General features: G+C 44.6%; 1 protein-coding gene across 47 annotated transcripts in view; it reads right to left on the bottom strand.

Annotated features, from left to right (window-relative positions):
- The window catches only part of SORBS1 (sorbin and SH3 domain containing 1), a 279,323-nt gene that overhangs the window by 51,440 nt on the left and 204,489 nt on the right, over nt 1–23,394 (bottom strand). For 32 of the 47 annotated variants that reach the window (XM_039547972.1, XM_039547970.1, XM_039547977.1 and 29 more), the window contains 7 exons: nt 16,603–16,778; nt 15,181–15,244; nt 13,709–13,783; nt 13,311–13,373; nt 9,174–9,221; nt 8,936–9,065; nt 3,836–3,950 (listed from right to left, as the gene is read on the bottom strand). In XM_039547972.1, coding sequence (XP_039403906.1) covers nt 3,836–3,950; nt 8,936–9,065; nt 9,174–9,221; nt 13,311–13,373; nt 13,709–13,783; nt 15,181–15,244; nt 16,603–16,778 — 671 coding nt within the window. The remainder of the gene's footprint in view (nt 1–3,835; nt 3,951–8,935; nt 9,066–9,173; nt 9,222–13,310; nt 13,374–13,708; nt 13,784–15,180; nt 15,245–16,602; nt 16,779–23,394) is intronic. The other 15 variants (XM_039547984.1, XM_039547988.1, XM_039548017.1 and 12 more) reach the window with 1 other exon arrangement.

The raw sequence follows: 23,394 nt of genomic DNA, 5'->3' as shown, positions 1-23,394 counted from the left end.
AGGCAGAGAGTGGTTAAGTGATTTGCTCAAGATCGCACAGCAAGTCAGTGGAAGAGCTAGGAAAGGACCTCAGGGTTTGTAATTTATAGTCCTTTGCTTCTACAGTTAAAAGCTCTCTCAGATTCAAGGTTAAGCCAATATTTTTTTTTAATTTTCATTTGGCAAATAAATAAATAAATAAATAAATAAAAGGTTGCAAAATGCAAATTATCTATTGTTGAGCTCCAGATCAGCATTAAATATACTGCATCTTTAACAGCACGTGGATATGCGAGAAACTGTGGTCCATACACAGCAAACAGAGTGAGAGGTGGCATTCTAAATCCAAGAGGACACAATTAGAGAGAGAGCACACTTCTGAAAGAGCTCGAAGGGGATGAATAGGAAGACAATATACTTTGCTTATTCACAAATAAATGTTAGAGAATTGGACAAAACTAGAATGAAGGAAAAACCAGACAGGACAGGTAACAGCACAGCTAAAAAGAAAGCTCCCTTTCATGCCTAAAATCTATTTTAACAAAACAACTTAAAGTTGTGTAACCATACTTTGGTGACACGAGAGAACAAATCCAGTGCTCTAGATTACAAAGATAGATCTGGTTAAATTTGATTTAAATGGATCCAGCCTTAAATTTAAGTGGACCTAAATTTATAGTAATTGCAGCAGGACATGAAGGCCCCCACCTCAGCCTCTATATGCTTTCGTTGTGGTGTATAGGGGCCGTGCACGGGAGTCAATATAAGTAGCCCAGTGCTGTCCACTCTGCCCACTAGTGCTGTCCACTCCGCCCACTAGTACTTGTGCAGGAGATGTGTCAGAGTCAGACTGCAGGAGGGAGTTTTTCCATGGCACTGAACACTACAAGTGACTCTGGACTGCTGTGCATCCTGTAGGCAACACTGGGAAGGCTTCCATAAATTAGAGCAGCCCCAAGGCTGCTTACACTGGTGGCCATTTCAGCTCCCTCAGCAGCTAAAAATCTGAAAGGCAAAAAGTTGGCATAAAGCCACCCTGGTCCCTCACTCCTCCTGGGCTATACCTTCTGTGCAGTGCATCTACTGAAGTGCAGTCCAGAATCCTCCCCCAAAATTAAGGTGTTTGTACAGTAACTCAGTGAAGAGAGATGCGAATAATTTTTGCCCACTGTAATACTGAGCACTTAAACAAATTTCACCTGTAGGCATCTTCAAAGGACTTTAAAAAACAATGAACCAAATTCAGCCCTTCCATAAGTGGATCCAGCTTCCACTGAAGGAGTCAGTCAGGAGTTGTGGGTATGTATGCCAAGGTTGACTTTGACCCTTTACCTATTACAGGACCTCTGTGGTATACAGTATGTGAGTAAGTATTATCACCCCCAGTTTACAGGGGTGGGAAAAGTGAGGAAGAGTCATGAAGTGACTCGCCCAAGGCCACAGAAGAATTTTAAGTCAGAGATGGATTTAAAACTCAGGAGTTTCTAGCTCCCAGTGCTGTTCTCAGACCACTGGATGGCTCTGCTCAGGGCTCTTTTCACAGAAGGGGATGTCGGATTCAATTCCACAATCTGGGTCCTGGAGGAGAAAACCTTGGAAAGTAGAGAACCTGATTTATCCTAATGAGATATGGCCAAGGAGAGAGTTCTGCCAGGGCTAGGGCCAGAGCTAAGGCATGTCTGGCCCTCAGCCCTCTGTGCCGATCACAATAGCCAAAACCAAGCAATTCTTGGCAGTTTAGGGCCAACCCTTTGTGCTTACTCTTCTTATGCTTCCAATTGTATTATCTCCTGTCCTAAGCTGGCTGATACCCAAAACAACCCCCCATGGGACTATCTGACCCCTGGGAGGAGGGAGAAAGGGAAATGCTTGTATCTGAAAGTTAAATGGTTAAACTTTTTGTGTCACCTGGTGAAGTCACTACAAAAAGAGGTTAATTCCCAAAGGTCTAATAAGCCTAGTTAAACCGCAAAGGATTGGAGAAAGGTACTGCCATTAACTGCAGGCAAATAGATGCAATGCCTCTGTCTCTATACATTACGTATTGACTCTCAAAAAGTTTTGACCTTGTTGCATAGTAAAATTTACAGTAGAATTGATCAAAAGGCTATTGAAATCAATGGGAATCTTTGCATTGATGGCAAGAGATTTGGATCAGCCCCTAGTAGCTACTGCTTTGAATATGGCATAGCAATTGCAATCTATTAATAGACTGCAAATTATCTTCAGATAACCCTTATACTGGTTTTTAGGTTTCCCTCAACAACACAAAACAAGGTCTACATATCACTATCGTATTTAGACAGGCTAGGGAAAAGTATCAGAGGGGTAGCCGTGTTAGTCTGGATCTGTAAAAGCAGCAAAGAATCCTGTGGCACCATGCATCCAATGAAGTGGGTATTCACCCACGAAAGCTCATGCTCCAAAACATCTGTTAGTCTATAAGGTGCCACAGGATTCTTTGCTGCTAGGGAAAAAGGATTCTGACACAGAGCACAAACAGGCACTTCAGTCCCATTTTATGTTTCAGCATCAGTCCTCTGTGATCTTTGGTTTGAAATGACAGCTGGTAAAAAACGAAAAATGGTCAGGAGTGTCACTCTCAGAACTCACCTTACTCTTTACTTAACTGTGCAGGAGTCTTTCCAGCTGCTTTGGTGATTGTCCCTCTTCTGGTTTTTAGACTCTGATTTAGCAACACATTGAAGCACATGCTTAATTTTAAGCATGTGAACAGTCCCATTGACTCGAGTGGGATTTAAGCATGGACTTAAGTGCTTTGATGAATCAGGCTTTAAATCACAGAGTCTGAGCCTATAGTCCTTAGGCAAAATTCCTGTTCAAATCAAGGGGGTCTTGCTCCAGCCAGAACGACAGGAATGACCCTTCCTATTACACCCAAACTAGGGGCCTGATTTGCCTCTCACTTACATCAGTGTACTGCATCCAATGCCCATTGAAGTCTAGGCAAGGATGCCACTGATTTCAACAGGCATTGGATTAGGCCTGGACCAAGAGTAACTTCATTGAAATTGATGGTGTTACATTGGTGTGAAAGGAGAATTAGTCCCAGGATAAAATAATGGGCGTTATGTTACTTGAAAGCAAATATTGAACAGGGAAAAAACCCTGAGTCAGACATATTATTCAGTAGTTTAGCCACATACTTCTGTTGCTTTTAAATTGCCTGTCACAACTGTATCTTAAAGTAAAAGTGACTGTTCGCTCTGTACAGCTCCTCAATCCTGCTCCAAAGCATTAATGAAAACACGGCCCCAGACTTATACTGTGTGTCACAAACAAGCAGCACTTTAAACTGTGCCTTTCAAACAAATACCTCTTGAAGAACAATCACTACTTCACAGAATATTCACTTAATAAAAAACACCTACGTATTTTTTAGCACTTCCATGATTACACTAACACAGCGTGAAACTTACTGTTAACTTCTTTAAAGCTGCTGACCTCAGAAGAACAAACTTTGAACACTAGTCAGCCTGGTGCCTCAAACGCTATGGAATAAACTATTGCTGTGCATTAGAAATAAGCACAGCTTGCAAACCAGAGACAGGCCATGGAGTCAAACACAGATTACAAACTAGGGTTAGTGAGCCATAGTTAACACAGAAAACAACATGTCCACAAGGAAAGGCCCCTCAGCTCCCCAGGATCTGCCTTTAGTGGAGTGACGATGTTAAGAAGTTACTCAAACATCTGGAAAACAAAATATATGGGAATGGCATAACGTAGGAGACATAAGTGTAAGGAAACCTATCTGAATGGAACTATACAAGCACTTGTGGAGCATATTGTAATCACAGGCCCAAGTCACGGAGCAGGATAAAAGGAACATTACCATCTTTTCATTATCCAAAACAGAGGACTTTCCTGGCTGGTAGTCGTAAATGCTCTTTGGCTCTGCCCGATATTTTCTGGTATCCACCTTCTTGTCCGGGGGTTCCCAATCATTCCTGAGGAAAGAGAGGCTAATTAGCCCAGAACTCTGCTATTGCTGTGAAAACGAGTGTATTCTTTGGACAAGCTCCTTCCCCAGTTAATCTGGGTATAATCAGGGAACTTTTTAATCTGTGGCTCTCTCTTTACTGGCAACTGAATGACAAAAGATTTTTCATTCAGAGGTGTTAAAAAAACACACCCACACACCCACACACACACCCCTGAAAGAGAAAAGTGTTGTCGATTAAAAGCGCCGGTGTGAACAGCGCTTTGTCGGCAGGAGAGCACTCCTGCCAATAAAGCTACCGTTGCTCGTTGGGAGTGGACGTTTTTTGTCGACAGGAGAGCTCTCTCCTGCTGTCAAACAGCAGCTACACTGCATGGCTTTTAGTGGTACAGCTGTGTCGCTAAAAGCTGAGTAGTGTTGACAGAGCCTAAAGCAGAAAACTTGCTGCAAGAGGAACAGGTCAGATGGGTTTGGGTTTATTTTTTAATAGCAACCAGAATTAAATTTGTGTATATGTGTCAGCTGCTAAAAATCACTTGAAAGGACAGTAAAGGTTTCTTGCAATTCTTTTCCATGAATTGCCAAACTTACACTTCTTTCCTTACTAGAAGTACCTTAAAGATAGGCCTGCAGAATTCCACCACCTTTCCCCCCTGACTTTGAACTGAATCTAGGCTTGAACTCTTAAGTCAGCCTCTGAGACTAGTTTCAGAGTAGCAGCCGTGTTAGTCTGTATCCGCAAAAAGAACAGGAGTACTTGTGGCACCTTAGAGACTAACAAATTTATTTCAGCATGAGCTTTCGTGAGCTACAGCTCACTTCTTCGGATGCATAGAATGGAACACACAGACAGGAGATATTTATACATACAGAGAACATGAAAAGGTGGAAGTATGCATACCAACAGGAACATCCCCCTACGCTCTGCCTAAATTTTGGGAAAAGATGGAACTGGGGCTGAAGTCTGTGACATGGGCCCATCTTTCTTCTTCTGGGAGGTTCTCAGGGCTCATCTGTACTAGAACTCTGATCTGGTTGTGCTAACCTGGCTTGTAAGAACAAATGGTTCAGACAACACTAGCCACTTGAGATGGTTAAGTTCTATTCAACATCCACACTAGCACTGCCCAGACCATCTCAGTTGCAATGCACTCTGGGAACCTATCCCACAATTCCCAGAAGTAGTGCATTCTGGCAGGTTTTGCAAGGCCACCAGTATACTGTGAGACAGTAAAGAGAGGGCTAAATTGAACCATTTCAGTTTGTGTGCATCTCTGCTGGTACTCCCATGGTTCACACTGGATTGGTTAAGCATTAACCAGAACTAAACCTGCTGGTAAAAGGTTGCTTGTTCTAGCCAGTTATTAGACCATTTGTAGAGTGTTTTATAAATATTCTAGGGGCTTCAACCAGTCTAATTTCCACAGTGTAGAACAGACCTGATTGTTTTAGCACTTCCAATCCTAGGAAATGTTCTCCCCGGCTGAGTCCTGCTGTTTTTGTTACCTGATAATGTAAAGCACTAATTAGTCTAATCTTTTGATTCACAAGAGTTTTACTAGGAAGCTACAGTACTTCCTCTTTAATTGCTATGCTGGGAGAACATCATCTTCTAGTCATGTGGCCTTAGGTGCTCTCTATGTTAGCAAATAGGAAGCAATAGTGGATGGGAACCTGGGAGGCAGTGACCATGAGATGGTCGAGTTCAGGATCCTGACACAAGGAAAAAGGGAAAGCAGTAGAACAGAGACCCTGGACTTCAGAAAAGCAGACTTTGACTCCCTCAGGGAACTGATGGGCAAGGTCCCCTGGGAGAATAACATGATGGGGAAAGGAGTCGAGGAAAGCTGGCTGTATTTCAAAGAAACCTTATTGAGGTTGCAGGAACAAACCATCCCGATGTGTAGGAAGAAAAGTAAATATGGCAGGCGACCAGCTTGGCTTAACAGTGAAATCCTTGCTCGTCTTAAACACAAAAGAACAGCTTACAAGAAGTGGAAGATTGGACAAATAACCAGGGAGGAGTATAAAAGTATTGTTCAGGCATGCAGGTGTGAAATCAGGAAGGCCAAATCACACTTGGAGTTGCAGCTAGCAAGGGATGTTAAGAGTAACAAGGAGGGTTTCTTTAGGTATGTTAGCAAAAAGAAGAAAGTCAAGGAAAGTGTGGGCCCCTTGCTGAATGAGGGAGGGAACCTAGTGACAGAGGATGTGGAGAAAGCTAGTGTACTCAATGCTTTTTTTGCCTCTGTCTTCACAGACAAGGTCAGCTCCCAGACAGCTGCACTCTGCAGCACGGTATGGGGAGGAGGTGACCAGCTCTCTGTGGAGAAAGAAGTAGTTCGGGACTATTTAGGAAAGCTGGACGAGCACAAGTCCATGGGGCCGGATGCGCTGCATCCGAGGGTGCTAAAGGAGTTGGCCGATGAGATTGCAGAGCCATTGGCCATTATCTTTGAAAAATCATGGCGATCGGGGGAGGTCCCGGATGACTGGAAAAAAGCTAATGTAGTGCCCATCTTTAAAAAAGGGAAGAAGGAAGATCCAGGGAACTACAGGCCAGTCAGTCTCACCTCAGTCCCTGGAAAAATCATGGAACAGGTCCTCAAGGAATCAATCCTGAACCACTTAAAGTAGGGGAAAGTGATCAGGAACAGTCAGCATGGATTCACCAAGGGCAAGTCATGCCTGACTAACCTAATTGCCTTCTATGACGAGATAACCGGCTCTGTGGATGAGGGGAAAGCAGTGGATGTACTATTTCTGGACTTTAGCAAACTTTTGATACAGTCTCCCACAGTATTCTTGCCAGCAAGTTAAAGAAGTCTGGGCTGGATGAATGGACGGTAAGGTGGATAGAAAACTGGCTAGATGGTCGGGCTCAACGGGTAGTGATCAATGGTTCCATGTCTAGTTGGCAGCCGGTATCAAGTGGAGTGCCCCAAGGGACGGTGCTGGGACCGGTTTTGTTCAATATCTTCATTAACGATCTGGAGGATGGTGTGGACTGCACCCTTAGCAAGTTTGCAGATGACACTAAACTGGGAGGAGTGGTTGATACGCTGGAGGGTAGGGATAGGATACAGAGGGACCTAGACAAATTAGAGGATTGGGCCAAAAGAAATATGATGAGGTTCAACAAGGACAAGTGCAGAGTCCTGCACTTAGGACAGAAGAATCCCATGCACTGCTACAGACTAGGGACCGAATGGCTGGGTAGCAGTTCTGCAGAAAGGGACCTAGGGGTTACGGTGGACGAAAAGCTGAATATGAGTCAACAGTGTGCCCTTGTTGCCAAGAAGGCTAATGGCATTTTGGGTTGTATAAGTAGGGGCATTTCCAGCAGATCAACGGATGTGATCATTCCCCTCTACTCAGCACTGGTGAGGCCTCATTTGGAGTACTGTGTCCAGTTTTGGGCCCCACACTACAAGAAGGATGTGGATAAATTGGAGAGAGTCCAGCGGAGGGCAACAAAAATGATTAGCGGGCTGGAGCACATGACTTATGAGGAGAGGCTGAGGGAACTGGGATTGTTTAGTCTGCAGAAGAGAAGAATGAGGGGGGATTTGATAGCTGCTTTCAACTACCTGAAAGGGGGTTCCAAAGAGGATGGATCTAGACTGTTCTCAGTGGTAGAAGATGACAGAACAAGGAGTAATGGTCTCAAGTTGCAGAGGGGGAGGTTTAGGTTGGATATTAGGAAAAACTTTTTCACTAGTAGGGTGGTGAAGAACTGGAATGGGTTACCTAGGGAGGTAGTGGAATCTCCTTCCTTAGAGGTTTTTAAGGTCAGGCTTGACAAAGCCCTGGCTGGGATGATTTAGTTGGGTTTGGTCCTGCTTTGAGCAGGGGGTTGGACTAGATGACCTCCTGGGGTCCCTTCCAACCCTGAGATTCTATGATTCTATGATTCAAACAGACTATGGAACTGCTCATTTGAAGCCAGTGCAAATCACTGTGAGGAAGTGGGAGCAGAGGGTTTTAAGAGCTGGTTCAATTAATCATTGCATAAAATATTCATAGCCTATTTTGCTTTCTCCCCACCCTCTGTTCAGTAAATGCTTTTGTTACTATTACAATGAGCTTCTACATGCATGGTTAAAAAGCAGGAATGAAAACAATATCTGATGCTAACTAGGACTCGAAACTCCCATTGACTTCACAGTGAGTTGAACTGGGCTTCCAGGGCTGATTAGCTGATTGAGATTCAAGAAGACCCATTTCCCAAACAAACTTTGCCAAGCCCTGAAATAAATCCAAACCCTTGCTCCCCACAATGATGATGATGTGCAAGCTTCAGAGGCCCCAGGGTGCTAGGTGCTAAATAAATAAATAGTAAGAGATAGTCCTTGACCCAGAGAGCTTACAATTTAGACAAGACACACAAAGGACTGGAGAAGAAACAGGCACAAGAGTTGAAGGGACTTGCCTAAGCTCCCACAGCAGAGCCAGGAATAGAACGCAGGTCCAGCATTCCAGGTCCTGTCTGCTAGACCATACTGCCCTTTACTTTCATTTTCATGTGTCTCTGGATTTCCAAGTACAGATTGGCTCTAGAAGGGCCTTTTTTCAGGAGACTTCCAGCTCAGTTCTGTAGATCCAGGCGGTTTAGAGACACTTTGGATACTTGTTAATATTTATATTACGGTGTAGTGCCACAATCAAGGATCAGGTCTTGCTGTGCTAGGCACTGTACAGACATGTACCAAAGGAAACAGTCCCTGCCCCAGAGAGGGCCTGAGCTATATGAAAAGACATGGAGGCGATAGATGGATGAGACAGACAAACAGAGGGGGTAGATTGGGATGATGAAGGAACACATTAAGGTTTCAATACCTATCAGAGGAATAGCATATAACTCCTTGCTATACTCCAGATCCAAACTGCCCTGGACTCTGGGAAAGTTCAGCTCCAAATCTGGGTCCAAGCTTTGCATCTGAGTCCCCTCCCTAATGAGAACTTTTGAGGTTCTCCCTTAGTTCAGGTTACCTTTCTGGGCTGGATTTCAGTGATGAAGTACGAGTTGGAAGTGGCAGAGTAGCAGATCTCTTAACAACCTTGTCAGGGTCAATGTTGTCCATCTCACTCTTGGACCGGGGCACTGAGGGCTGGGTCCTTGCTGCAAAAAGGCATATATAAAAATCTTGGTAAATTTCACAGGAGGCCAAGATGAGTGATGCTTACTGTTAATTCATATCCATAAAGTTGCACATGAAATGTTACTTACTATCTTCAGAATAGGAATAATGAGGAGAGTAAGAATCAGAATCTTCATCTGAAAAACAAAACAAAATAGTTTGCAAGTGAGATGAAAGTGTTACTAAGAAGCAAAGTTCGAGGCCTCTCTGCTTTCTTTTGGTCACACATTGTTCTTAATCTCATAGTAATGTGCCAAACACCCATGACAAAGAGAGGATTCTAAGCAGTGAAAGTCACACTTAGAAAATAGTTTTTAGGTGAACTGAAAATATAAATTATTTCCACTTCTTCAGCACCTTTCTATGAGGGTCTCAAAGTGCGTTACAACCATTTGTTCATTTAGTGACACAAAACCCCTGTGAGGAGGTAGGTATTATTATACCAATGGTACCAAAAGCTGAAAGGCAAACTGAGGTACCGAAACCTTAAGTGACTTGCCGAAGGTAATACCAGAGTCAGAGCTGAAAATAGAATCCAGGAATTCTTGATTCATAGTCACATGCTCCAATCAATGGACCACTCTGCCTCTATTAACTAGTATAGTGAATTTAAATATATTAATATACACAAATTATTCCTTGAGCACCAACAATGTGCTTGGTACAAAACAAACATAGACCATGCTAGGTGCTGCATGTTCTTGTAAGAAAAAATAGTCCCTGCTCCAAACAGTGAACACTCTCAATAGGCCAGGCACATAAAAGGGTGAGATAAAAGAAGTCTCATCAATCCCATTTTATAGATGGGGATTTGAGGCACTTAGAGCCAGATTCAAGGCACAGTAGAGTCTGTGCTTGTCTTCAGGACAAGTCTTAGATGAGGTGCCCATGGTCTTGGAGGAAGTCAGTGTCAGGACTAGGAACTGAACACACTGCGTCTGAGTCCCAGTTTAAGGCCATCACCCCAAAACTATCCTGCCTTTAGGGCTGATGATCCAAACTCAAGGTCTTGCAGATGTCTTGGAGATGTGGACAGGCCTAAGGGATACAGCGTAGAAAAATGTTTTACAGTGAATTCTGCAAAAAGAACCGTGGGTGAAGGGACATTGGTGTTCTTGAGAAGAAATATCTAAAAAAGCCAAGGATTAAGGGTAGTGTGACAGTGACTAGAAATACAGAATGGATGATGCCATCAGAAGAACAACAGGTTAAACCAAATGCCTGGTGAACTCAGTGGTGTTGATTGACAGCCTGGGACAGTGAAATACACAATCCATTGACCAGGTACAGGCCTGGCAATGGCAATGTAAGCACTCCCATTCCACCCCCGCCCCACCAATGTGCTTCAACACTGATCTGTAGGCACCAATGCAAGGGGTGGGAGGGTAGCTCCTGCTTGCAGCCCAATCCTTGCCCTCCCCGTTTGAGGCTATTGAAGCCATTCACTCTGAGGAGCCAATCGGTTTGGAAAACATAAGAACTGACTTTGAATTTCACCTTTAATTGAACCAACTTTATGTGTTAAAGGCTCAGCTCAAACAAATCTTCTCTCCCCCGCTCCCCCTTTGCTGAATTGTCTTGGTAAGCTACATACTGACTGGAGCAGCAGCGGGTTTAGCTCCTAACAGATGATTAGTGACTCCATTGTAATTATGCTAGTCTTGAGCTGGCATAAGGAGAAACATCAGTTTTCAGTGTCATTTCCATATTTCAAATCTAAATGGCAGAAAAAGGATGTTGAGTTAGTTAATGTCACTCAAGGAAATTCCTGAGAGGCAGTTTGCTGGAAAGGTGACGGTTATTCCCATATAAAAAAAAATGGGTTTTCTCTAGAGAGTACAATATATGGCAAATCACAATATCGCCTGTTCCTAAAAGTACAGATGAATGAATGTCTAAAAATACCCTCTCAGCCAACTGCCTCTCAGGAAGTTATTTAAAGCTGGTTGAATAATGAAAACACTTCTTTGCAAATTATTTATTTGAAGGAAAATGCCAAAATTCATTGCAGCTAATAATTCATATACACATATAGAAGCACTGCATTTCAAGAAAGTGCTAGTTTCCAGTTTCAATATTCTAGCATAGCAGCAATAACTGGAATATATATATATATAACACTTTGCATCTCAGTCTTTACAAAGATGAGTAAGCATATTTAGTCCCATTTTACAATGGGGAACACTGAAGGACTGAGAGGTTGAGTGACTTGGTAAAGATCATACAGTATGTCACTGGCAGAACTGGGAACAGAAACCAGGACTCTTGATTCCCAGTCCTGTACCCTACCCATATGGCCTTCCTTATGGGAAGTAGAAGTCACCAGTTCATGGCTTCCATATTGGACTCCTTCTGTGAGACAAAGACTTTTCCTTGTAGTTTGTACAGAACCTCAAGAAGTGTAGTTGTTGTGTGTGGGGCCCAAACCAAAACTCTGGGGCTGAACTTCCCACACTTTGCAGGTGTTTGAAATAAGAGCCCAGATCAGAATTTTGTAAATGGCTTCTCTCTCTCTATAATGGCCTAATCGCAAACCGTGAGTTTTGGATTGTTTGAAACCTGGATTTGAATTTTGAGGCTTCAGTCCATCTCTGTTCATACCCTTTGTTTCATATTTAAAAAAACTTCCAAAAGACTTTGAATAGTCTAGAACTCCCAGAATGGACCCAATTATTGCCACTATCTTGGATTCTCTAATAAAGAAAAAATCCAAGCAGATATTAAAAGCCAAACATACTTTGCATGGTAGCAAGGACAAAGGACAAATGTTTGGTCTAATAATATCGCGACTAGCTAAATAGGAGCATATTATTTATCTGTGCATTTATACATGTGCAGGAGACATTTATGGGAATACAAAGTCCTATTGCATTAATGACAGTGCTTTATGGCAAAATACATTAGTTCTGACAAAAGTAAAATGGATCCTGAAATAAGAAAATTGAATCATCTTTATAACAGTCATTCATCAGCTTACCGTAGTCTGTCTCTCTCTCTCTCTCTCTCACACACACACACACACACACACACACACACACACACACACACACACACACACACACACACACACACACACACAATATCTCTGCTATTAAGGCATCAAATACATTGCACTTGTATAGGATAGCACTTTTCATCCATACATCTCAAAGCACCAAAGGTGGGCATGTATCTTATCCCCATGTCTCAAAGTATCTATTCCCCATTCATTTTAACAGGGGACATGAGTCTAAATCCCCTAGCCTGCTTTGACATAAGGGATCCATATTTTATGTTCGACTATGCACAACCCACCATACAGGCAAGTTTCCTACATTGTAGCAGTAAAGGGCTCTGGAAAACCCCTACTGATTACCCCCAAAAAGGCCAGTCCCAAACCACACTTTCCGCAGTGGGAGATGTCTGCCCACCTAGCCAGTCCTGGCTCCTGTTCAACTGGGTGCAGCAGATGCCAATGCTTCTCACATGTAGAGGACAGTCTCTTCAGCACTGGCTAGTGCAGTAGCTTCTTGGAAAGTAAGAGTGCAAAGGGTTCTGAGCAGTGCTTGAACCACCACCTGAGCAACCACCCACCAGCAGGACAAAAGGATAGCTAGGGGATATACTGGGTTTCCAGATAAAGCAGGCTGAAGAGAACGCCAAATCCTGTCCTTGTGCTCCTGAGGCCAGCCTTGAGCAAACCAACATGTGCAATGTCCCATTTATTCTAAAATGTACATTATTAAAAAGAGAGCTAAACACTAACAGCCTGATCCAAAGACCATGGAAACTTTAGGGAATCTTGCCAATGGGCTTCAGTGACTTTTGGGCAGGCACTATCCTGTGTTAATATTAAAAACGTTAAGAGCAGATTAAAGACATGTATTGCTCCCAAGGAAAACAAAACCATGGTTAAAGCCATCTTTCAAGAGACATCATCAAGATGAAATGTGAGTCAGCATTGTATGAATGTTAAGTAACCACTGCACACATACGGCTAGGTATAGCTGACTATGCACATGAAACAAAGCAGAACCCAGTTTTATAGCATTAGTCAAAGGCTAGTGAAAAAGCCAGAAGTGCACCACAAAGCCAAAAAAGGCCTCAAATCATCACGGCAACACTCAGAAGGCAGCGAAATATTAGGAGGCAGCATGACAGTCAGTGGCTAGGAAAAGCTCCAGGGAGAAAATAAATGAACAAGGCAGCATTTGTGCAGAAAAAGGTATCTTGTCCTTTACTATTACCTTCAGATTTAGGACTAGGAGTAGACGCAGGAAACTGGTATGTAGGACAGTAAGGATTGTCTTCTGCAGCAGAGAAAAGCAGCATGTATTGAGACTATCCACAGTGAAGTGGAGGCACCATATCGTTTCCCCAACTTTCTATCACTGTAAACTTTTATTGCCTATTTTGATAATAGTAGACTGAAATGGCATCATACTTTCAAACAGATAAATGGGTTAGGAAGGATGTAGTCATTTTATACATCACAGACTAAGGCACACTAGGTGTACTCGAATTTCCACCATGAGTAATAAATGGATAACGGAAATCTAGTACCTGAATCTAATTACTATAATGGAGGTAGAGTATAGTTAACTCAAACACAAGACAACAGATACTCTGGCTGAACTTATGGTACCTTCGGGTGTTTGCTGGATTTCAGGAAGTTCAGGGAATTTGTAGGTAGGGCAATAAGGGTTTTCTTCAGGAGTTTCTAAGTGGAAGGAACAAGTTTTGGAAAAAGAACAGAAAGGAAAGATTTAAAGTAGAAGACCAGGTGAGGCAAGAATCCACAGAAGTTGTGGAACGATCCTTCTCATGCTGAGTCTATAATGTAACAAAGCCATGTCAGTGGTTATCACTGCGCTGCAAATCTGGGCTGCTTGAAAGACAGCAGGAACTGAACTCATCCTCTGCTCCTGAAGCATGTGCCTCTATCATTTGAAGTGAAGGAGAATTGTAGCGACTCACAGCTTGAGCAGTTCTCATTCCATCCAGTACAATGCAGTGGTTACATAAACTCACTAGTCAGCTCATCAAAATAGCATCTGCAGCAGCAAATGCAAACCAACTTGAACTAGTAAGCACAGCTCAGAATTGTGTTATCATGTACATCAGGCCTTATGCGTGGTTGGATTGCTAATTTCTCACACTAATGAGAGACTTGGAACATACAATGTACCCAAAAGTAATGGATTCATGGAGGATATGTTGTAACCAATATGTAAGTGCTCTCCATAATTTTGGCTTTTAAAGATAACAGTATTTAAACAGCAGAAGTCTGATCCAGATCCCACTGAAGTTAATGGGAGTCTTTCCATTCATGTAATGGGTTTTGGATCAGGCCCTACATTATTAAGCAATGTAACATTACCAATTATTTTCTATTGCACTGTCCATATTTTCACAGGGCAGCCTCTCCTTGTTTAAAAACCAACTCGGTTCATTGTACTGCTAAGACTGAAGTTTAGGGACCTGTTTCCCAGCACCAGTTGATGGCATTGCTAAATAAGGACAGCAAGGCATCTGTGATGTTTTCTAACTGTAGCAAGGGGAACAGAGCAACCTGAATCCTGGCTCTGACAGAAACATATTAAAACATGCATTTCTCTTTCCAAATATGTTTATTTGGAAATTCTGGACTAATCTCCTCTGGGACATTTCCTTGAGAAGGGGGAAAAGAGCGGACAAATGTGCTCCTTGGGGCCAAAATCTGAGCAGCATCAAATGAGCAGGTGGTAAAAGACCCCTTATCCCTTCTCACGCAAGCACTGCCTACCACTGTGTTACACTGGGAGATTTCCTGAAATATACTAGTGTAGATGCAGCCTTTGTCTACCCACCACCCAGTTAATGATTTGGGATCACAAACAATTCTCTTCTTTATTATTGTTTTTATAAAATTCACACCTCCCCTTGGACTTGACTGGGTTTTCTCCTTTGATAGTATTGTCTTTAAACTTGTTAGCTGATTTCTATGTTCCAGAGCAAACATGGATTACAAATGCAAAATGCTTTATTTAATACCCAGTGCAATATTCCATCTATGTGAAGCAAACTGTTATTCAGTTAGTCTCTTTAAAAAAAATAAAATTATCCATGTTACAGTACCTTTAGTTAGCCTGTGGATCTGTTTGAACATTGTCTTGTACCAGTCCTTTGATCTGTCTGTGTTCTGGTTAAAAATATATAGATGTAAGTAAAAAAAATTGGCCTGACTTCCACCAGATTTTCAATTTTTTAGGGTTACTTTAACAATCAAACCTATGTGCACCCTTTATCATATTTTATTTATTATTACTGAATAGCTATAAGCAAGACTGAACTAAATAATTCAGACAGCTTGTGGAATTGAGTGTGTTTCAAATGCCAGGACTAAGTTCCTACTACCAGTATAAACATTTTCTGAATTTTTTTTTAATTCAGTGAAAATAATTTTGGGAAAATGTAGGGCTAGATCCTACAAAGGAATTTAGCCCTTCCATATCCCACTGCTGTGTTCTGAACCCAAACTCAGCAACACAGCACGATTCCACTAGAGCAGGTGTAGGCAACCTATGGCACACAAGCCAAAGGCGGCACACAAACTGATTTTCAGTGGCACTCACACTGCCCGGATCCTGGTCACCGGTCTGGGGGGGCTCTGCATTTTAATTTAATTTTAAATGAAGCTTCTTAAACTTTTTAAAAAAACGTATTTACTTTACATACAACAATAGTTTAGTTATAGATTATAGACTTATAGAAAGATGGGGCGGCTCTAGAAATGACGCTGCCCCAAGCAGCGCGGAGCGCTGCGCCGCCCTTCCCCGGTCCCGCGGCGGGTCCCCTCTTCCCGCGGCTCCGGTTGAGCTCCTGCCGGCATGTATGCGGCAGGTCCACCGGAGGCCGGGACGAGCGGACCTGCCGCAGTCATGCCTGCGGGAGCTCAACCGGAACCGCGGGAAGAGGGGACCCGCCGCAGTCATGCCTGCGGCAGGTCCGCTCGTCCCGGGCTCCGGTGGACCTGCCGCAGGCATGCCGGCGGGAGCTCCACCAGAGCCAAATGCCGCCCCCCCGGGAAACGGCCGCCCCAAGCGCCTGCTTGGCGCGCTGGGGTCTAGAGCCGCCCCTGATAGAAAGAGACCTTCTAAAAACATTAACATGTATTACTGGCACACGAAACCTTAAATTAGAGTGAATAAGTGAAGACTGGGCACAGCACTTCTGAAAGGTTGCTGACCCCTGCATTAGACAGAGGAAGTGAAACTGACCAGCCTAACTTACCGATCAACATGAAGCAAAATAAGAGAGGAAACTAAATCCACACAACTAGCAAAAAGTGCAATGAGATTTTGAAAATTCTTTCACCCATAGTAATTGAAGGGGTCATCAGAACACAAGGAAGACTTTTGAAATAAATCTATTGGGGGTTATATTTTACACCCATGCAATTCCACTGGCTTTAATTATATGGGTCTAAATGAAGGCAGAATCTGGCTCTTGATTTTTATTTTGAGCATGTGCCTGTAAGCTTGAGTGTTGTTCCCTTACCCTCAGTGGAATGCCTACATCATCCACGGAGACATCAGCCATATACTGGGGACTCCTGACAGCTCTTCTCTTCTCATCCATTACTGGCTTCTCTCTTTGAGCACTGTCCTGAGCTGGCTTTTCCTGTGCAGACACAGGACCTACTTTATCAGCAACTGGTCTGTCTGGCAGGGAATCTGGAAATGAATGAGAGGTGGTCATTATCCTAATGTTCACCATTTCAGCACACCAACATATATCACTCTATGGCAAAAATCCTGGCAAAGCATCGATGAGGCAGACTGTGGCACTGGGGAGAAGTGTCTGGCTTTCTGTAAATGTGCATAGAAAATGTTTGGCACAACCAAGAGAGGGCAGGAACATCACAGACTCCTCCAATCATATGTGTAAAAAGCAGCAACCCTGCCCCTTTCATGTCTGACACAATTAGCACCACTATAAGCTCAGTCTTCCCTGACACTCTGCAGTGGTACAGTGCCTTTGGAGCCCTTTCCCCCTGGTTATTTCTCTCCACTGTACCCGAATGCCAGTTCCCAACATTTTGGGCAACCGTACCTGTTTACCAGACTAGGACCTCAGCCCTTCCACACAGCACCTGACACTTCCCATTCAACTGTGCAACCTCCAGCATGATTGGGGTTTGGAGCAGAGCAAACTCCATTGCGGTTAGAGTGTAACACAACAGAGCCTGCACAGAGAACCATCATTAAAGGCAGAGACAAGACCAAATTCTGTCTCCATTGGCTTCAGTGGACCCAGGAAGAATCAGCCTCAAAAGCCTGAAGCAGAAGTACCACCCTAGGGGGTGGGGACCACACTTCCACTATAACAATGCCCAGGACCATTTGAACTCAGGTTTCATGCTCGCCTAGTGCGTTTTACTTGAAAATGGCATTCTTAGACAGCATTCTTCTCTGCAGCATCAGCACTAGAGAAAAGGAAAGCAAAATGCACAATTCAGCTGTGGGAAACACGACTTTAGAAAAAGATGGAGGTGCCTGGGATCATTTAGATTCATAATCAGGACCCAACACACAGGAACCTGATAAGAAAATCAAGCAGCTATTTAAACCCAGCAAGAAAAAATTAAGGCTGAGAGGTTTTCAAAGGGATTTGGGTGTCTACTTCCCATTAAAAAAAATGGGAATGTGTAGCAGGGTGCTGGTGCACAAGCACCTAATTAGCCCCTGCTCAGCCAGCCTCAACCAGGGAAATAGATTGGGGCTGGGGAGAAGGCTGGTGCCTGGCCTCAGGAACTGGCTGCACCTGTGGGCCTGCTCAGAGGAGAGCTATAAAGGCTGGCTGGCAGCCAGTGCAAAGGGGGGATTGGCCAGGGAAGGGGTAGTCTCCAGAGAGAAGGGAGAACCCCTGTAAAGAGGAGACCAAAGCCTTGTAAACTTTGTATATAGTGTTGCTGGTGGTGGGTACTAGATGTAAATAAAACCACGGGTGCTGCAAAAGAGAAGCCTGAAGGTGCTTTATTAAAGGAGCCCAGAGCAGCGGGAAGGCAGGCCAGGAAAGGACCCGGTTACAGAATGGGTGTCCAAATCCCTTAGGCAGCTTTGACATTCTCAGCCTAAATTCTTAAGGGTGTGTTTGCATAGGGGGGCTGGTGTGAAAAAAGGGGGCATTCCCACTGATGCATCATTCACAGGGGCAGAGCATCAATCTCGTGGGAGAAGGGACTGTTTATCCATGGCTTGATTCCAAGTATTAAATGGTTATTTGCCTTGCTGCTGGTCAGTGCATGACACACACACACACCCTCTTCCCCTGATCCACCGAGACTCTAAGTCTGTTTGAGCCCTCAACTATAGGGCCTTGCTCTTTGACTCAACCTATGGAGCCAAGCTGGCGGCCAGTATATATGCACTAGACAGATTCTTTTTTTAATATATCTAGTCAGAATTTAATTTGAATTGGGATAGATAAAAATGTCTTCTGAATTTCTAATGAGTATGTGGTGAAAGAATGCAGAGATTCTCCTATGAGTACACAGCAGGGCTGCTGCTAAGCATTCTGGATACCTCTTGCCAAACACACCTACTATACTGCTGAATGGTCCAAGTACCCGGGACTATCTGTTCCCAGAAGACCAGGAGCAAAAGGATTAATTGCCATGAGCAATGCATGCTGGGTGAAGAATGCTCTCCTCCCATGGAACAGATGCAGCAGACCAGACTGTTCAGCTTCCACTTCCACAGCTGTTCACCACTTCTCTGCGTGCGCTGCCCCCACCTCCCACTCAGGTGGCCAAAGACCGCAAACTCACTGTGTCTTTCATGGGGAATTCAGCAGAAATCAATTCTGCAGAGAAGTGCCACATCTGGGGTTTTTTTTAGTTAAATAAATAGTGGGCTTAGTATCTCGGTAGCTAGCAGTTCCGAATGCTATCTTGCCTATAACTGCTCTGCTGTCAAATAATGCTTGGCCTGGAGTCCAGTTCAGCTCTTAGAGCAGCTTCTCCCATCTGGTTTTCAATGACTTGAAAATTTACACCAAAGTGTTGAAATGAGATTTGGGGCAGTAAATGATCAGTGGAAATTAAAATCCTCTTCTCCAAACCCACCTTCCATCCTCCTCCTCCACCTGCCATTTACAGCACAGAGCACTTCCAAGGGAATTAACTACATCTTCCCAGCACACTGTGATGAGGGGTATCAGCCCACTCTACCGATGGGGAAAACTGGAGCAGGATGGCCTCTACTTTTGGGTGCTTCAGTTTCTGGGTTCCCTCTGAGACACCCCGGGCGTGATTTCAGAGGTGCTGACCACCCACAACTCCCAGCAGAACTGCTGGATGTCTAAATCAGGCCACCTAGAAAATGGAGGCACTTGTAATTAGAGGCTGCTTTAGAAAACATAGGTTTCAGCAATTTGCCCAAGGAGATGCACAAGGCCTGGATTAGAACAGAGGCAATCCTGGCTCTCAGCCACAAGCTCAGTCCTTCAGGGTACATCTACATTGTAATTAAACAGTATGTGTGTGTGTGCGTCTGTGTCCCAGAGCCCAGGCTCCAGCTCAAGCCAGGACATCTACACTGCAATTGTATAGCCCCGCAGCCTGAGCCCTGCAAACCCAAGTCAGCTGACATGGGATAGCCGTGGGGTTTAATTGCAGTGCAGATATACCTTGAGACCGCATTACTTCCATGTAGAACACCTAGCTCCTTTTCGACTGGCACATGTATGTGTTAGCACCTGCCACCAGGCACCACATCAATTTGGCAAGGAACCAATGGACTGTTGGCTCCTCTGGTACTACAATGTGCCATGTGGCGCTGCAGAATGGCATGCCTTAAGCCCAACTAGAGGCAGGATTTCTCCAAATGGATGGCAGTGGTGAGAAATGTGTGTGATTTCACAGTCTGCTCTGTCAATGCTTTGCCAAGTCCTATCCTTGGTGTTACAGAACTGCATGCATTTGAGAGAGGAAGAACAGTTGTTCACATGCACTTTACCATATTGCCCAAAGCTGTTCAACTTACAGAGCTCTGACGAGAATGGTTAGCAGAGGAAAGACTCATGCATTGTTCTGACAGTATCCACAGCAAACACAATTCTGAACTGCAAAATTCCCTCTATTAGGATTATTTGTTTGTTTTTTAAATCATCATCAAACTTAGTTTTTGGGGGTTCTTTTGCTCTTGAAAAAAGTTTTATAAATGGCAAGAATGTGGCAAGGCTAAAATAAAACTACTATTCAACACTTCTACCTTATTTTCTATCCCCAAGAACGCACATACTCTCTGTTTTGGCCCTATTGTGCTCCTAATGTAGGGGTCTCCTTCTTCTATATTCACCTCTACATTTCTGTATGGAGTGTCTGACCCCATGGCGCAGCTACCTACTGTGCTGCTAGGAAGAGAGTATGGAAAACTCTGGTGAAATCAGATGACTTCCATCACTCTGAAGACCAGAGGGAAGGAAGGTTTATGGATGTGAAATGATCTGAACTCAGGAAGAAATCTCAGCTTCCCAGCTCTCCACCCCGACCCAATCTCAATCCCTGGCTTCTTTTAGGTGAGCATGTAAAACAACCATGATTGTCACTTTCAGCACCACTGCTGGAGATGAAAGACATGCTTCTATGCTAGAAAGGAAATACTCCTTCCTACTGTGTCATCAGTCTGTGGAAGGTCAGTGGGCCAGAGATTTGGACTGAACTTTTTGTTTTTGCTTTTTAAAGGATTGGTTAATCATGTGACCCTTATTATTCTGTAATTGTGAAAGTTAAGGCTATGTTACCATAATCAAATTGCACACTTCACCTCCTGGGCTCAGGAGGGACTCGGTCTCCAGTTCCCTATAAGTAGCACTGGAAACCACAACACAGGTTGTGTGTTTATTTGCCAGATGGAGCAAGCCATCTGAGTGGTCCTAGGCTAAGGTGCTGCTACCTTGGAAATATCTTAGACAGATAAAGGCAGACATACTGGACTAAGCAGACCAACAGTCTGAGCTCTGATTGCTATTCCTACAAGCCACACAAATTATTATTGGTGACGGTTTGGTGAGAGCTAAGGAATGTCTTTGTGCTGGCCTGCAGGAGCACTCTCCTACCCAAAGCTTGAGATTTGTGTGGTGCAAGGCAAGGGCTGGAGTTCACCATGATGGCACAGGCCCCAGGAGAGCTGTGGGAGACATTCCAGACAGCTAAACCAACTTTAAAGATTTCTTTTGAATTCTTTGTATTGGTGTGCATTTAGCACTGGTGAAAGGTGCAGGACTGACAGTCCTGGTGACAGGCGGCTTTGGAACTTGAGGTAGCACGAGTAGCGGCAGCAGGACCAGCTCCTCACTCTGTGCCATCAGAGGTGCCTTGTCGGGAGGGTTGTTGCTCCAGGGGAGAGGGCAATTCAGTCTTCATGCCTGTTCAGCCTTTGGCCACTCAGCTGAGCTTGTCACCAAGGAGACCCAATGAGCGTCAATTTCAATGGTGTTTCTGGCAACATGGGCACTTGTCCTCTAGGAAGTGAACTGAAGCCATCATCGCCCTTCACCATGGGCCCCCTACTGAATGTTCCTGGACTCAAAGCAATGACCTATGAAAAAAGTTCTTGGGCCATATCCCACCCTGACTTATGCTGGGGGCTGGGGGCAGAGGGTGGGGGCTTTTGTATCTTTATATACATCATGCAGCTCAGTGACATTGCAGAGGGTGTAAGTCAGGGCAGAATTTTGCTGTGGGGCCTGTAGAGAGCACCAATTGCATAGTATCAGGTACAACACTCAGTATCTTCTGAGTAATCGTTCTGGGGAGCAGTGACAGGTGGGCATTCAGCATCAGAGTTTTGTTGGTGTGACCCACAGGATGAAAGCCAGGGTCAGGGAGGTCAGCCAGCCACCTTTATGTGATTGTTTTGATAGACGGAGAGCAGTTGTGGAGCCAGCAATGCCAGGACACTCTCCAGTGATCCAGATTGGGGACTGTTTAGGCTGGAACAAAAGCTGCCAAGAAATACTCCACACTGAGCCAGGTGGGAGGATTTCAACATATTTCCAGCTTAACAGACAAAAGAGTTCCTGACCACAACGGGAAACACTTTGGGAAAGATAAAACCAAGAGGAAACATCTGACTGGACTTTAAAAGCCCAGGTGTCAAAGAGGCAGCACAGATGCCGACTTGACTCGGAAGGGGGAAGAGAAAATGTTACACTGGCTGATGTCGCCGAAGAGGGCAATGGCGCAGAGGAGACAGTCACTGTTCTTCGGGGCACAAAATATAGGCCATGAGAGTGATGGGGCTGACTCTGCAGGTGTGGAGTGGCAGCTGATTGCAGGGGGAGTTGTCAGACGAGGCCCCGTACAAAGCACAGAGTCCAGACTCCCTTACATCCACATTAGGATGTCTGGGTACTGACTGCTTGCTCTTGCTCTCCTCTCCTCTCCTCTCCCCCATCCTCTTACTCATCTCCTCAGGTAGCGATACTGTTTAATAATAGCAGTTTATTCGTATACCTTGCAGCCGCTGGAGAGCAGTGAGGCACTACTCTGAATGTTCCTGTAGCCCACCATATGAGGCTCTATGGCAGGGGATCAGAATGATGAGGGGCTTGTCTGGACTGTGGGATGTGAACTGTAGAGCACTCTAACGTGTTGTGCTCTCACCACTCCATGTAGACCAGGGGTCTCAAACACGTGGCCTGAGGAATTATTTGCTGCAGCCCACCAAGCTCCCCTCCCCCACCATCCCTCCTCCCCCCTGGTGCGCTGCATTCGCACTCCTCCTCCTCCCTCCAGGCACCTCCCGCCACCAAACAACTGTTTGGTGGCACTTAGCGCTTTCAAGGAGGGAGGGGGGAAGAGCGGGGCGTCGCGCACTCGGGGAGGAGGTGGAGAAGAGGTGGGGCAAGGGCGGGGATTTGGAGAAGGGGTTGGAATAGGGGCAGGGAGGGGGTGGAGTTGGGGTGGGAACTTTGGGAAAGGGGTTGGAATGGGGGTGGGGAAGGGGTGGGGCCTCATGGATGGGGTGGAGTGGGGGCAGGGCCGGGGGCTTTTGTATCTTTATATGAAAATGTGTCAGTGATGTGGCCCTCGGGCCAATGTACTAGTCCTCATGTGGCCCTCATGGTGATTTGAGTTTGAGATCCCTGATGTAGACCCTGCTGGCAAAAACAAATCATGAATTAGTTCATAGAGTTGTGGTCCTGTTTCAAAGAGGACAACAATAAAGTGCACCTGGTACCTTTCAGTTCCTGCTAGCAGGATCTACATGGGACAGTAAGAGCACAACACAAAGTACTCTACAGCTCATGCCCATATAGACCGGACTGCAGCACCATGTAGAC

The sequence above is a fragment of the Mauremys reevesii genome, linkage group 7, assembly GCF_016161935.1.
Source record: "Mauremys reevesii isolate NIE-2019 linkage group 7, ASM1616193v1, whole genome shotgun sequence".
Classification (NCBI taxonomy): Eukaryota; Metazoa; Chordata; order Testudines; family Geoemydidae; genus Mauremys; species Mauremys reevesii.
Note: the sequence above shows the minus strand (reverse complement) of the source record. Positions and strands in the feature narration are given on the sequence as shown.